Source organism: Hylaeus anthracinus, unplaced genomic scaffold (assembly GCF_026225885.1).
Source record: "Hylaeus anthracinus isolate JK02 unplaced genomic scaffold, UHH_iyHylAnth1.0_haploid 12001, whole genome shotgun sequence".
NCBI lineage: Eukaryota > Metazoa > Arthropoda > Insecta > Hymenoptera > Colletidae > Hylaeus > Hylaeus anthracinus.
The window spans coordinates 22,204,669-22,222,518 of NW_026534348.1; the positions used below are offsets into that span (position 1 = coordinate 22,204,669).

At 33.8% G+C, this 17,850-nt stretch overlaps 1 protein-coding gene across 4 annotated transcripts in view; it reads right to left on the reverse strand.

Moving 5' to 3' along the window:
* LOC128891260 (protein couch potato-like) overlaps positions 1 to 17,850 on the reverse strand; it is a 366,536-nt gene that overhangs the window by 75,274 nt on the left and 273,412 nt on the right. For 3 of the 4 annotated variants that reach the window (XR_008460781.1, XM_054150669.1, XM_054150671.1), the window contains exon 5: positions 12,539 to 12,680. Coding sequence is in view for 3 of the 4 variants with exons in the window: in XM_054150669.1 (XP_054006644.1) it covers positions 12,539 to 12,680 (142 nt within the window). In the remaining variant the exon portion in view is untranslated. The remainder of the gene's footprint in view (positions 1 to 12,538; positions 12,681 to 17,850) is intronic. The other variant, XM_054150670.1, reaches the window with a different exon arrangement.

The following is a 17,850-nucleotide window of genomic DNA, read 5'->3' on the forward strand; positions in this document are numbered from 1 at the left end:
ATTAAAAAGATCAATAAAAGGTCCAATAAAAATTTGCGGTTATTAGTCTCTGGCTACCAGCGCAACTCTTCGGCTCCGTTAATTTCTAACTATGTATATATGTAATTTCTAAAATAGGAAACAAAAGATACTTTAAAACAATTTTCGTCTCACCTTATCCTTCTCTTACCAAAAAAAACTAAAACTATAAATTTACCGGGCTTTTTATTCCACGGTAACGAAAAACTAACATGGATTCCTAAAGTGACACAATGCGCATCACCCGTTTCACGTGCAATTTCTTCCGAAAAGGCAGCGGTGCAATTTTTTTCAGTAATTGCTCGCTACGTTCGTAATCGCCGCTCGTTTCGCTCTCGTGGCGTGTCCAGCCAGCCATGAAGATAAAATATGACTCACGTACCTGTAATTCCTGTCAGAAGAAACGGAAAAACTAACGTAAAGTATTTTTCCTTTATTTTAATGGATTTTCTAAGGTTTCGTCAACCCATAGCGGTCATAAACAATCACAATAGTATGGTTACGTGGGATTAACCTGATGTTAAACTGCACACGGATACATAGACACACATTACGATAATTCGTAAATTATATAAGGTCAATTACTTTAATGTGTTTCGAGAACTGAAGCATGTTGGAATATCACTGAAGACAGAGTTATCTCTCTGAAGTTGCCACATATACAGAGTGTCCCAGTTTTTTCTGGTCAAACTTTGCCAGCGTGTTCTATATTAAAAAGTAAGAAAGAAATGTTATATGTACATATGATCGTAAATATCTTATTAAGGAGTTATAACTAATAATAGAAAATGATAATGAGCTGGTATTTCGTCGACACAGGGTATGAACATATTATGAATATCTCTAGAGTTTACATAAACTCTTATATTTGCTTGCTGAAGTAGTTATTATAATATCGACATTCTTTATTAACGTTTTATTAACGAGTTGACATTAAAAAATGACGTCCGTTATCACGAATACACGATTGGCATTTAACAAACGTTGACCTGTCGTATTACTAATTTCTTTATTTTCTCTTATCGCAGCAAATGCGTTAGTAATCCTATGAACTAACTGTACTTCAATTAGTAAACATAAGAGTTTATGTAAACACAAATAGAAATATTCATAATACGTGTGTACGCTGTGTCGACGAAATGCCAGTTCATTATCATTTTGTATTATTAGTTATAACTCCTTAATAAAACATTTAAGAGCATATGTTTATACAACATTTTTTTCTTACTTTTGTTTAATAGAAAACAGTATTTACAAAATTTAATCAACATTTTCTTCTAGAGACATGAGCCAAACTAGAGTGATATATTATTTTGATTTTTATTAGTTAATAGTACACAAATATAGTGTCATAGTGAAGTCCATGAATGAAAAGTCACACTTTAAAAGTCACGTTTAAAAATCTAGCAAAAGTTGAAAATAATCTTAGTGACAATACTGATGAACATTGAATAGATAGCTTGTAATCCAATCCAACGCGTTACTACGTATATCGAAGGAAGCCAACATGGATGTCAAAATATCGTAGTCAATCGTGTCAAAGGCTTTCCTGAAGTCGGTACAAATAGCATCAATCTGAAAATCGTAATCGAGTGTGGTTGATATATGTATAATTACTAGACTGTGGATGTTTATGCAAATTCATATTTTCATATACACAGATCAAGTACAGAACGTATATTAAAGTATGTTTTGTCTTCTAAGTGTTGAAATATGTATTTTATTTTTTATTTTACATTTCGTATATTCATTTGTACACATCCTTGCATATTTTTGCACATCTACATTTGTTATAAATGCATAAATATCCAGTCTATTTACTATAATACGTCAACACTTCTGACAGCTAAACTTACAAATTTGTAGCCTAATACAGTACTGTAGTTCCCATATTTGATCCTGGATGGCCGAATCTGAAGTTCAGTTCAGTTCATTTCTTTATTTAAAGTGCATGAGGCTATTGCTTATTTTCGGACCTGAAGTCTGCATACCGACTTCAGTATGCAGTACTGCATACTGAATATCTATCTAGATATCTGCATACTCTGCAGATACCTAATCACATTCAAATTACATATGCTTTTGATTTTCCTATAACTCTTACAATTTCTGTACAATCTAGATGAAGTTTTATTTAGTTATACTTTGTATTGCGGCGAAAACTGTGGATTACTTGTTTTGTGAAAACATTAGCTACTATAAATATCATGAAATACTGTAATCAAAAATCCATAATTAATGCCCTAGGAAATAGAACACCTGAATTTGTATCATAATAATTCCCATTTTCGACCTTACATAACCACCATTAAATTCTGTATAACGACCCTGAAATGCCTAATCACATTCAATCTGCGTGTGTTTATGATTTCTCTGTTACTTCGTCTATATTTCTCTAACCAAGATGATATTTTCTTTTCTTGCTCTTCATGCTTTAACAAGAAGTGTAAGCTGCTAGATTTGTGCTAATATCAACCATAATTCTTATTATAAAATTCTATAATCTAAAACCTGCAATCAACGTTGCAGACACTAGAAAAAGCCATGAGGCAAACCGTTCGTGATCGTAATTTGCATCGAGTCTTAATCTTTCGATTCTAATCTCTCTCAATTAATTTCCCTTCTCCTTCGACACGTGACTCGAACGATTTTCTCGTGAAAATCAGGCCGACTAACAGATCCGTGCGAATTCCTCCGTTCAAAACAATCCAATTGAAAATAAAGCATCGCGAACGGGGAGTGTCCGTTGCGCGTCCCCTTAGCGAGATATCGACAGCGTAATTGAAACGTCAATTCGTGTAACGTGTATCGAAAGGTATCGAACGGTCTCGATTCATTCGGTCGTATAAAAATACCCATGGAGAATATCATTTGTCCGCGTGACGCTGTGATCAACTGCACCGATGCATGCCGAATGCAGTTGGCAAAAAAAACTCCATCACGCACTCGGTTAAATTGTCACTGACAATGTGAAATATTCGTGCGCAATAATCGAGGTAAATGCGACCGCGACTGGAACGTCCATAATTGTTATGCTTCTGGGGGCAACGTGTAAAGGACATTCGTTCGGAATTGCCAATAGCGGTGATAATTATTCCATCGAACGCGTCCACGGGTATAAGCTTGAACTCTGTTCTTCTTTTCGATGCGGGATATATTAATTATTGAAAATTTAGATTGACCAGTGGATTGTATTCTACATTAAACTTTTGACTATGGGACGATTTTTGCTGAAAATTCTAAGGGGAGCGCTATTCGAACAGCCGAATTTTTAAAAAATATCACCTTATAGAGAATTATAAGACGCAATTTTTTTATACTTACAGTTTATTCATCCTACGTACAGTGAGTAACTTTAATATTCGGACACCATGAGATTTTTACTTTGTTACATCATAACTTCGTTTCTAATAAAACAAATAAAAAACATGATCAAGTATTATATTAAGGTATATGTGTAGTAAACAATAGTATAAGTTTTACTTACATAACTTACAATAGTTGTTAAATAATACGATTTAAACAAAACATTGGCTGATTTTCGCGTTACTTTAATATTCGGACACATGGTAGTGTAGCACCTTTTCTGAGTGTTTACGCAGAGTTAGTAGGAGTATTTGTTTACAAATGCAGTCGACTGTTCGGATGATACTAACAAGCTTTATTTCATCAGTTATTCTTCGATAACCGTTACGTGCACGTGTATAATGCCACGCAAAAGCAATACCACGTATAATATACGACAACTTGTGATTTTTCACAATGCAAAGGGGAAATCATGTAGACAAATTGCTGCCATACTCAACATGAGTAAGAGTACAGTGGCAAATATTATTAAACGATTCAAATACGAGGATCGTCTAGACTCTATGCCCCAAAAGGGCCAACCGAAGAAGTTGGATGCACGTGATAAGAGGAAACTAATAAGAAAAATAAGAAGGATCCTTTACTTAGTGCACCAAAATTAACAACAGAGCTCTTAAACGAGACTGGGTAGAAGGTACATCCCCAAACAATCCGCAAAAGCCTCACAAGATAGTGGTTACAATGGAAGAGTAGCTAGAAAGAAATCGTATGTGAATAACCAGAATCGAAAGAAGAGATGAAATTTTGCTAAAGAATTTGTTTTCAAGGAAGAAACATGATGGAACGATGTCATTTTTACCGACGAAAGTAAATTTAACATTTTCGGATCAGATGGACGAAGGATGGTGTGGCGTAAGAAAAATGAAGAATTTAAATTTAAAAATCTAAGGCCAACTACTGTAAAGCATGAAGGAGGCAGTGTGCTTGTCTGGGGCTGTATATCTACATTTGGGCTGGGTGAATTAGTTTTTATTGACAATATTATGGACAAAAATGCGTATTTGAACATATTAAAAAATAATTTACACAAAAGTGCTACACAAATGGAAATTTTAAACACGTTTAAGTTTTACCAGGACAATGACTCGAAACATAATGCACGCATCGTGCAAGAATATTTACTGTAAATTGTCCAAAAGTTTTACAACCACTACCTCAATCACCTGACCTCAATCCTATCGAAAATGTGTGGAATGAACTAGAGCGACGTATCAGGACAACAACAATATCTTCAAAAGAAATGTGGAAACATCGGTTAGAAGAAGAATTGGACAAAATAACTATCGAATATTTAAAAAAAATCATTAGCAATATGCCACAACGTTTAACAGAAGTGATACAACAGAATGGCTACCCAACAAGATATTAAAACACATATTATTATAAAAATTAGCCTCAAAATAAATAGTTTCTGAAAGTGTCCGAATATTAAAGTAACGCGAAAATCAGACAATGTTTTGTTGAAATCGTGTTATTTAACAACTACAGTAAGTCGTGTAAATGAAACTTACACTATTGTTTACTAAACATTTACGTTAATATAATACTTGATTATGTTTTTTGCTTGTTTTGTTAGAAACGAAGTTATGATGTGATAATGTAAAAATCTCATAGTCTCCGAATATTAAAGTTACTCACTGTATATCTATTTTCGCGTAGTGATTATATACTACATACATATGTAAGTGTTTATTCCTAATATATTCTATTTTGTTAATCTACAATTCTCATACAACCTACCGCTCTTATACAAATGTTTCTTATCCTTGTTAAGTGTTTACTGTTTACACATTTCCTCCCTGTGGATAAGCTTATCCAATATCGTTAACCTTCCTTTTACTCCACATTAACGTACGAACAGAAAATACACTTCTAGTCTCCGGTATGACCGAACAAATCGAAAAATAGCTCTAATCCCAAGGCACGCGAATACCTACCCCTACCGATTTATTCATACGTATAGATTTTCTCGCTGTCTGTGACGCTATGCTGCTAACACCCACGTATCGACGTAACATTCGACAACACGACCGAAACGGCTGCACCATTTCTCGCGGAAATCGTGTTATTTCTGCCCGCGTTTCTTTCAATAATTCAACGCACTGTCCATGCCTCGACCGGATCCGCGTTTACTTTATCTTGTCTCCTTTTTTTCTTTTGTTTCAAACGGTTTTCACGCTCAAAGTTTATACATCGACCGGACATGTTTTATTCACGTGGCTTCACCCCGCACGGGAAACTTCGTAAGCGGTCGATTTAACGAGTTCTTAGTATTCCACGATTCGCTTATTGAACTCCGCCGCGGGTGTTTCTAGATTCCGCTATTCGTAGAGCTGAGGAATATTAATCGTTTTCTCCAACCGCGATGCAAGTGCTTAAATGATTTTTCACGACATAAAGAAAAACAATTTCATTTATGAGCCGGAGTTGTAATTGAATAATTGAAGGGAATGTTTGATAAATGACGACATGTCGAAAATTGGTAGTACTGGTCAACCCTTCTACAACGCAATTAATTCGTATTGTGTTATTAAGTAGCCTGCTGACTTTTACGCATTTACATGTATTTATATCCAAGAAACTACAAAATGCATACAGTATGTAATAATATAAAAAAAGAATCGAAATTAAAAATCATATTATAATATTTGAAGAGTAAAATAAATTCTTATTTAGGTTCAATTTTGATATGTATGTTTGAAAAGATTTTATTTTGCGTAAAGATCTGCAGTTACGTTATAAGAAACTCAGAATTAGTGTAAATCAAAATTCGTAGAATGTTATATAGAAACCTCGTTATGTGCAATTCAGTAGTAACTTTGTACACGTGTACATAAAATTAACCATGTTCTCTTCACTACGGGTATCTCCATTTTCGTGTTATAATATAATTTTGTTCTATAACTCTACCAAAATTTCTCTGTAAGAAGCTAAACAATTTTGCAATTCTCTTTTAAACTTTGCTCTTCGCATAATGAAGTTTCATCAAAATCTCTCTGTGGGAAGCTAAACAATTTTGTAATTCTCTTTGAAACTTTGCACTTCGCATAATGCGCTTCATAAAGTTCGTACAAAAATGTTTTAATACTATTTCTGAATCGTATTATTAGTAGAAAATAATACTGCAATTGTTCTTTATTTTATACACTTTGAAAAAAATGCCTAAAGTATGCTTAATATGCTCAATATGGTTTTTGCATTCAGATTTATCTGGGGATCGATTAAAACTCTTTTCACTTGGCCTATGTATATCGACTTTTTCAAGTGATTCGTCTAAATCTTGTTTTATTTTTAATAATTTTATTTATTCAAACTGTATTTGGACTAGCAAATCTATATTATTACTCGTATATTTCTAGTTCTATATTATTCCTATATTTTGTACTCGTATAAGTTTATCCTGTACAATTTCTAACAAAGTTTTCTAAAATACAAAGGAGCTAAGAATATTTAACTATCCGCATACATGAGTAAAAACACACAAAGTGACTCGCCAGGAAACATGCAAATGACGTTCTTTTATATTAAAATAATCATTACTAACGATCACGAATACCTTTCGCAATTAAAACATACACCATACTAAAATAAGACAGCATATTTGTATTAGGTTGTCCTAAAAGTTTCTTTCGCTTTATTAATAAGTAATACATGCACAATATTTTATGTTTTATGTTACATTACTGAATTGTGCACGATGCATTTTGCTCCATTACTGTTACGACATGAATATCTATGAAATTAGATTGTCTATTTATACATATAAGCACGACCACATAAAATAATTGAGTGCAACTCGCGAAAGAAACTTTCGGGACAATCTAATACATTAAAATCGATTTACAGATAAAAATTGTTTTGATTTGTGTGTATTCGACTAAAAGCAAAAAGAACCCATTTAAAATTCGTCCCTCCAGAGGTTGACCTACCCCCTACTCGTGTAACATTATCCACAATATATTCCATCCAAGATATTTGATACCGTTTCACTGAACGAGCATGTCGATAGACTTACGCAGTCGTTCGATCGGCCGTTATCTCGATTACCGACGCAATTCGCGAAGGGGTTGAAATCGAGCGTTGCGGCAATAAAATTCACTGTCCTAACCGCCTTTTCCATCCAATGGGATGATTCTCCGTTTATTTCGAGAAGTCTCTCCAGCGTCCCGACACGAATACATATTTATCGGTGACGTAAAACAAACATTCGAGAAGGATCCCTCTCGAGCCTCGATACATTCTTTTTATTTCTGCTCATGCGAGATCGATCGCATCGCATTCCACTAGATGCGTCTTCGCTCTCCTTTGTAGTCGTCTACGACTATCCTAACTCTTACACGGGGAAATCGATATCGACGCGAATTTCGCACAGAAAAAAATCCGCGGCTGTTCTCTTTCGTGTTTGAAATAATTTAATTAAGTCGTGCCTCGCACGCATGCAAACGAACGAGGGAGTTCACCTCTTTTCTTTTTCTCTTTTCATGAAAATGGTATATTTTTATTTCTGCGAACTTGGTTCGCATTCAAATGCACCCTATCGATTGATCAGTGGTATGAATGATCGATCGAGCAACCATCGACGTCTATCGTTTTCGCAAGGTATCCCAAAAAAATATGATGGAGGGGAGGAACACATGTCCACTAGGGTGGACTTTAGCTATACTTGGTGAACTATATTTTTTCTTAGGTACAAAGCGTGTCGTCTCTTAAAAATATTAGTTTTAATGGAAAAATATTTTGGTAAAATTTGAAATTGATGAAATAAAAGGATTACGAGGCGCATCCGAGTTGAAAATTTGGAAATTTTTATAAAGCACTCAAACGATATTTAACGTCTTGCTGACTTGCTATTTTAAGTAAAAACTATACCGCGCGATCGCCTACTTTTCCGAAATTGAATGTAAAGTAAATATATTTAAACACTACAACAAATTTTATTTTCATACCGCACCCCCGCTAGAAAAGTAACACAGGTTGATAATATACAAAAATTCGTATCATGTGTTCTAAGAATATCGAATTTTACAAAGGAAAAGTGACACGAGTAAAATTTATAAATAATATTGACGGAAGAGGTTATGAGATTTAGCAGCGAACAAAATATGAGGACTTTTAATATTGAAACAAACTCTCAATTTTGTTAATTCCTATTTAAATAAACTAAAATTTAATATAAAAAAACCATGATTCTTCTATTATCCAAAAGTTCCATTATCCGACCATTTCTGTCTACTAATTAGTACGGATACGGGAAACTCTACCGTATTGGTTAAAATTACTTTAGATATCGCTGTCGGAATATAAAGTGACAATTTATCCGTCCGTAAATTTTTGCACGCCACTATAACTCGCGATATTCGGGCATGAAAGCACGAGTACACTTCATGACCGGTCAGCAAAGTGTTAATTATAGGGAAAAAATGGATATACTTCTCAAAAATCTATTGAAAATATAAGCCGAAAGAACAAAAATCAGTGGTCATATAGAAGGTAACAGTGGTCACCATGGTCAGTGGTAGCCAATGGACACAGTCGATCAGCATGTATCAGTAGTTAGTGATAGGCAATGGTCAAGAGAGGTCAGCATGCGCCAGCAGTAGTCGAATGGCGTCGGCTGTGGTCAGCAGTAGTGGACAGAGGTCAGCCCAGGGTCAGAAGGACCAGGGAGTGATCAAAGTAGAACACTAGTTTATAGCCAAAATGTACATTCACATACTAAACTTAAAAATTGTAAAAAAAAATTTTTTTAGGTTAGGTTTTTTTATGAATTTTTGAATTTTTTTGATTTTCTTCTGACATACGTTCACATTTTAGGCCATATCTCGAGTCAGAAACGTCCGATTGAGTCGCCCAAGATGCCATTTTAAAGGTAATCGAATTTCCAACAATTGCATTATTTTCCAATCGGTTCAATCGTTTAAGTGTTACGAGCCAATATATATGAGAAACATTGATTTTTTCGGCTAAAATAGAACACGAATATTTCTTCCATCGCCATGAAAATATGGAAATTGTCAAATTATGTCCAGTTTCTTATTGTTTACGTATAGATCGCACTTTTACGAAGAAAACAAGCTTTTGTTGAAGAAAATCTATGGATAAATACCGGAGTTAGGAACAATTGAGTAAAGGTACAAAAATTCCAATTTTACTCTGATCAAAAATTTTTTTCCTCTTTATATCGGAAACATTTATTTAATTAATTTCGATTAGAAATAATTTCGGCCTTTACTTTGTCTTCTGTTATTCGTTGGGTTCGTTTCTTTGAAGAGGAACCAAATGTAGTCTCCCAACATTCTTTCATCCCAATATCCTTGATAGCGCTGCTCAATAGTTTTTATATTTTGGTGAAACCTTTCGCCGTGTTCATCATTTACATCGCCAAGATTCTCCGGGAAAAAATACAAGTGAAAATGTAAAAAATGAATTTTGAGCGACATATTTACGTCTGTTGAAATTAAGATTGAAATTGAATGTACAATTTTTTCCATTTTGTAAAAACCAAATAGAACAACAATATATATTTCATACCCATTTTTGCATAATGTATTAGCAAATCATCAACAACTTCCTTATAATTCATACTTTGCTGAGCCAGAAGCCCTAAACTATTCAGTAGCGCTATCAAGGATATTGGGATGAAAGAATGTTGGGAGACTACATTTGGTTCCTCATCAGAGAAACGAACTCAACGAATAACAGAAGACAAAGTAAAGGCCGAAATTATTTCTAATAAAAATTAATTAAATAAATGTTTCTTATATAAACAGGAAAAAAATTGTTAATCAGAGTAAAATTGGAATTTTTGTACCTTTACTCAATTGTTCCTAACTCCGGTATTTATCCATAGATTTTCTTCAACAAAAGCTTGTTTTCTTCGTAAAAGTGAGATCTATACGTAAACAATAAGAAACTGGACATAATTTGACAATTTCTATTTTTCCATAGCGATGGAACAAATATTCGTGTTCTATTTTAGCTGAAAAGATCGAAGTTTCTCATATATATTGGCTCGTAACACTTAAACTATTGAACCGATTGGAAAATAATGCAATTGTTGGAAATTCGATTACCTTTAAAATGGCATCTTGGGCGACTCAATCGGACGTTTCTGACTTGAGATAGGGCCTAACATGTGAACGTGTGTCAGAAAAAGATCGAACAAAATTCAAATATTCATATAAAAAAACCTATCCATAGAACAATTTTTTCTTGCGATTTCCGAGTTTAGTAGGCCAAAATACATAAGAAAAAAATTGTGGCATTGAATGTACATTTTTTTTTTATTTTGTAAACTAGTGTAATCAGGAACCACACGCGACGTCACGAGATCCTTCCCTTACGATAGATCAACGATTACCTATAATTAAATATTATTAAAAAATGTTGTTAAATGCTCGAAGTTTTCAACTCCACTGCGCCACGTGATCTTTTCATCCCACCGATTACAAATTTCACCAAAATTCAATTTTGACGCATATATTTGTTCGAGGGGGGAGGGGATAACGTGCGAAAAATTCGATGATCGCGTCGTAAGGTCCACCCTAACGCCCACGCATGGTAAAAAGATCAAACAGAGATGGAAGTACAATAATTAATTCGATGGAACTTTAACAACGAAATATTTCGTTTTACAGCGTTCTGGTAGTTTAAATTGATGTTAATATCTATTGTAACGTTCATTCGTATGCCAATTTTAAATCGCGAAAGTAATGCTGTAACGAAACCGTACTATCCTTCCACTAATTAAAATAACTTTTCCGCGACTCGTTTATATCGCGCGCGCGTGGGTTTTTACTCGATGGTAAACATTGACACGAACTTCGAACATTCTTCCAGAAACCAGTTGCAAAATTTCCGTTACAGAATGGTTCGTGTATATGTGAACGTAACTTCCAGTACGTATTTCATTTCATTTCGATCATTTTGTATGGGTGCAATAACGATACTAACGTCTTTATTACATCATACAAAAAGACAATATTATTATTGTATATTCGAATGTGATCATAGTACAAGTAATGCATTTTATATATTTTATGTAATATATAATACTACATAAGAATATATTATGTATATTTTGTATACATCTTTCATTTTTTACTATTACTACAATTTTTTATTTCGTTACAAATTTTAATATTATTATGTTTGCACCCTATATTTTTGTTAATTGTTCAAATATTTAACATTGATTTTATATTTATAGATTGTTGAATTATGTTTATTTCAAAGGGAAAGTAAAATAGATGATTCAGACTGATAATTAGGCACAATTGACTTATTATTCACCCTTGATGTGATGTTTACTAAATATTAGTTCCAACATGTGTTATGATCTCAACATAACACATTCATTTCATTTAACATATTCCAAATATATTTGTATATACGAGTTCCTATGCTTTTCCTTACCTTATATGTAGACTTCAGATGTTTATGCATTTATGGCAAATGAAAATATGAGTGAATTCACGAAAACATGTAGAATCGAAAGACTATATTAAATAGTAACAATAACATACATATCATACCGTTTAGAAGATAAGACATACTTTCATTTAACTTTCAATTCGTTTTCTATATCTGTGATAATACATATAAATCTGCATAAATATCCTTAGTCTAATAGTTTCTATCCATCTAAAAATAACCTACAGGTACTAAAAGTGGTTACATTAATTTGTAAATAAATAAAATATTACCTGTTAAACCACAATCCACAGTTAAATTCAAATTCTATACACGCAATCCTAAAATCATCTTTAGATATTCTGAACCTACCAATGTTTGCAAGATCACGAATTCAAGTTCCTCGTCACACATTCCACTCACGTAATTCAACCCTCGAAGCATAATAACCCTAACATCTGGAGGTTTCCTTAGTTGACAGGCATTACAACAATTCCTCCGAATCGACATAATCGTACTTCGACATCTCTGTTTGCTCTTTCGGTGATCTAGAGTCGAAGGGGTCAACTCGAGGACCGTGTGGGTGGGCCAGGGTATGTATAAAAAAAATTGAAAAAAAAAAAAGATACAAGAGACAGAGAGAGAAACAACAGGAAGGAAGATATACGTTGTAGTCGGTGCAGTGGGTGAGAATAGTAGTGAGACGTATCCAGCAAGTGAACGAGTGGCGGTGCATACTTACGTCCAGTTAGAGGGTGCATCAGAGCAGGGTGCGAGGTGGCTGCTGCAGCGGCTGGTTGCTTGGGTTTGCTAACCTTTGTGTTACTTTTTGCAAATTCCAAACGTATGGTTTGTGGCATATCAGGATCGAATCTAACCCCCTGCTGCAAATAGATTCCCTAAATTAGTAAACCGGGGAGGCACAAGGATCGGAGGCTGGATTGGTATCGGAGAGAACAGACGGAAACGCGTGATCACGCTTGACACGTTTCCGGGTTTCAAGCGTACGTCGCGTTTAGATGGATCCTCGGCTTTCGTCGCTGGCCGGTTCCAGGCGCGTCAATTACATCTCAATTATTCGTTGAATTCATAAATGGACGCATTGGGATCTACTGCGAAACAGTAGCAACAATGATTCGAGCGTGTTCTGATTGAATCGCTATTAAGGAGGTAGGCTGTCGAACCTATTCCACGACGTCTATTTCAATTCTTGCAAATGTGTGAATTTCGCAACTTTATTTCAGAACAAAGAGAGGTAATATTTTCGAACTTGTTTTTCTTTCATGGGTCAATATTTAAAGAATGTTGAACCAAGTCGTTTCGATGTACTAGTTTTATTCAACGTCAGTCCTGGAATGTAACGAGTTCTATCTTTGTATCTGATAAATTCAATTTAGGGGTTAATAGTTGTTAGGTGACTGAGAGTTTTGCATCTAATAATTTCTGTTTTAAGAACCAATTAAAATTTTGTTAAATCTCTTCGTGCCCACTTCCGGATGCAGTTAAAGTTCTTTCTTTTTTTAATGGGCATGAATCTGTTTCATCGTAGATACAATAAAATTGAAAACAAGATTGGTGAAAAATGTATTGAAATTGTTTAATCACGATTGAACATGGTTAAATAATAATTCTCAGAATAAAAACATAGATTATTATGTGAATGGAACCTGATTAATATTATATATAAAGGTGATTCAACTTATTAAATAGACTTTTATAGATTGATTGATTGAACTTTAAAATAATTAATATATCGTATAAAATCAATAGATATCCATAATTAATTGATTGAGATTATTAAATAGAATTTTTTAAATTGATTTATTGAATGAATAAAATAAATAATTTATTGAAAGAAATTATAAATAGATTTATAAAATAAAATTCATATTTAGATCACATTTCTTAATACGATTTATAAAATAATATTTGAATATAGAAATAAAATAATAAAATAAAAATTATAATACATATATAATATAATAAAATTTAAAGATACAGATAGAATAATATAAAACAGTATAATCTAGAAAGCAATATCGCGAGCACGAAGGAATTCCTCTATTCTCCTAAAAATAACAAACTTTTACCAAAAACACCCATATATATTCTATCAAAGAATTGTTAACTTTCCTTGGATACCAAACGCTGCATACAATTTTCCTTGCCCCTTAATATTCTCAAAATTTTCCTTAAACATGTACCTAGATAGATGCACATTTCATTCATCGAATGAGTAGATCACGGAAAACAAGTATCGCCGCGGCTGGCGACGAAAGCTTCGGTAAAACGATCTCTACGGTAACAATGTGAAACCGGCGATCGGTGTTCGAGAGGGACTGGTGACAAAATTACAGGGAAATTAGCACAGGGTCGTGTGTGTACATGTGTTTTGTGTAATACGTGTCAGTGTCTGTAGATGGGTTACCGTATGTAGAAGTTGGTCGTTCGCTAGTCTGACTTCTGGGGTGTTTTCAGCGAACGTGTCCATCCGACAAGAGGATGTTTTTCGTATCTCTCATATGGAACCGGTTACACAGGGTTATAAGACATTGCAAGTTGCGTGAGGTCAATTGCGGTGGATGTGATGAGAGAAAAAAAAACGATTATATCACGCGTTACGCGAGTATGTACGTATCAAGTGTAGAAATTAATTTTGTCCCTTTACATTCAATCATTTATAACTTTAGTTTAAGCAGAAATATTTAATCATCATTCTATATGTTAAATTACTAGCCATGTAGGTGAATCTATGCATATATTATACAGGGTGTCCCAAAAATGTTTGTAACACATTGAAACAGGTGGTTCGGGAGGTGATTTGAAACAACCTTTTCCTTAGCGAAAATGTTTTCCGAGGTTTCGTTGAGGAGATATTAACGGAGAAAGTACTGACCAATCAGAGCGCGCGTATACCGTTGAAGCGCCCACGGCAGCGTATGAGCGCGGCCGCCTAGCACGTAGCCACGCCTACTGCGGGCGCTCCAACGATATACTCGCGTTCTGATTGGTCGGGTTTTTCCGTTATTATCTTCATAACGAAGCCTCGTACAACATTTTCGCTGAGGAAAAAGTTGTTTCGAATCACCTCCCGAACCACATCTTTCAAGGTGTTATAATATTTTTGGGACACCCTGTATGTATAACCTAAGTCTTAACTTGGTGATCACTACAATAAATGTACCTATATGTATATACGAAGATTTGTAGTCACATATTTTTGCTTAATATTATTGTTTTAACAGATTACAAGTGTGCTTGGTAATTAAAGTAATGGTAGAGGAATAAGACTAAGAAAAATTTGATGGCTACTAATGTTCGTATAAATGCATTGCAATGATCATGAAGTCGAAACTTGAGTCGTGTGTATAGATATTGTAATAGAAATCAGGTTGAGAATTTAAAAAATAGCAAGTAAGTATGTTCATTTAAACTAAGGTTATAAATAATTGGATATAGAGGCTCAGAATTAATTTTTACATCTAATATGTATGTATTTATGTATAGGGCTGTCTTAACAGCATTATGGGACCCTGGAGAAATCAGTGCATTGGGGGCCCTTACTATACAACTCACAGAGAATATAAATATAAATGGTCGATCAAATGAAATATATGGTTTTACTTTCCACAAGAAATAGTACAAACGTTTGCGAGATTTCTTCGCAGAAAATTCTTTTATAGTTTTCTGGAAATTTATGGCCTTCAGGATGTCATGCTTTAGAAACATGAATAGATTGCAAATTTGACACATTTAAACATACAAGAACTACATATGATGTATGCATTATAGAATATATTCTATTAATTAATATAGTAATATTAATATTTCGTTTTGTATAAGTGCATATAACTTTTGGTTACGTTCACTAACCAGGAATGAGTAATAAAATCTTATTAATTTATTAATTATGTCTGTATTTATAATTTGTTTGAATAAATAATTACTCAGGTCATTCAATAAATCAATTCACAACATTCTATTTACTAATTTATATTTGCCATGTTTCCTTGTATCATAAATACATGAAATTCACAGTTTACACATGAGTGAAAGCCAAATGAAACGCACGTCGATATAGTCGAGAGACAACGACAGATTTTAATGACTAGATTGTAGATTCTATGCATTGATGACGTACAGTAAAATAAACACAATGTACATTTAATGAATTATATAATTAATACAATAATATTATTCAAAATTATAATATTATTCTGTTTATATTTAGCATGTATTTACTATATTAGCTTGTGTCATAAATGCATAAAATCCGCAGTCCATTAATGACCAATGCTTACATTAATTTTTAAAACTACACTCGTGTCACAGATGTCCCTCAATTTTTGGGCCCCCAATGCAACTGTCCAGCGCGCCAAAAATTCGAGATGGCCCTGTGTTCGGATTTACCACATACCGGGCGTTACGTACAAACGTATCTGTACGAGATCGAATCTAACCTCGTGTACCAGTGGTTCTTAACCTTTTTCCTGCTCACGACACAGTTTTAAAGAAGATTCTCTCAGTCTTTTCGATCTCGTGGCACACTTTAGTTTAAAAGAACATTCTTAGTCTTTTTCGTCTCGTGACACACTTCAGCTTAAAAGAAGACTGCTAGGTCTCGTTCGAGAGAAACCTGGCACAGTTCTTAATCCTGGATAATTATTATGTTGAGAATTTAATACCGAGTTGTTTTAAAGTACGAAAGAAAGTGTAAAGGAAAGAATTTGGTTTCATAGAAGTCTCGGTTTAAGTATGTAAGGATTTTAAACGTTTGGAGCCTGTATTTGGTTTTTCTTTTGATGGAGGACAGAATCTAGATTGAAAAGAGTAGTTTTCAAGTTGATAAGGGTTTTATAGAAGAGGCTGTGGCTATTCTGTTTTTGATGGCGTAGTTCCGGTGGACGTATTAATGTGAGTATATGTAAATATATTTGTAAATCAAGGAATACACATTTATAAATTATATAAATTGAGTATATCTTCATTTAAGGAGCAGTATTTGATATCCAGTCGCGTTACTTTTGTGTACTTCGCGAAAAGAACCATGTTACATTGAATAATCATTAGCCTGCGGATTTTATACATTTACGATATAAACTAATATAATAAACACATACTGAACATTACCAAAAAATATGTGCACTTATTCAAAATGAAAGAACAATATCCTTATAATAATCGTAAAATATGTTCGACATACATAATGTGTATTTTATGTGTCTTCTATATTATTGTACATCATATATACATAAAATCCGCAGTCTAATAATTATACAACGTCCTGCTATTACTTAGGAAATTAAAAAAAACCATTTCATTACACTTTGGGCTGTATAAACAATTAAAAAATAATTTCTATCATAATAAAATAAAATTCACGCACTAGAGTGTTAATTTGATACTCCTCTCGAACTGAATTCCTTCCTTTACCGATTTTTATCCATTACTAACATTAAACACTACAAAAAACAATAATTAATCAGATCTGTTGACCAAACGTTCACAGCAAAATGGTCAAGAATCACTGTTCCATATAAATGCATACGTAAAGTACGACACCCGTAGACTCAGTGGTGGAAGAAAAAGAAAGAGAACGGGAGAGTGTGGGGGTGACCACGCTTATCAGGAGCCAAAACAACACCATATATCGATAATGTCACACGGTGCAACCAGCGTTATTACAGTATGGTCTTGGTACGTATAAAAAAAGGGGGGAATACTACGGTTTGTCCCAAGTAAAAGAAGAAGAAGCTAATGTAGAGATAGAAACAGTAGGAATTGTATATATGTATATATATAATATAGACAGAGGACAGAAAAAAGAGTGTGTACGTGTGTAATATAATTGATAGGTAAAGAGCTACGTAGCATTAACCCGTGCCAGCTGGAATCTAAGGCAGGGGTGTATAATTTCATGTATATAAATATTTATAAAAAAAAATATGTATATATATACGAAAGAGAATTGCGGGCCATGTTTGTACGCATGTGTATGTATACAGGATGTCCCAAAAATGTTGGAGTCCCTTTAAAGTGGTGGTTCGAGAGGTG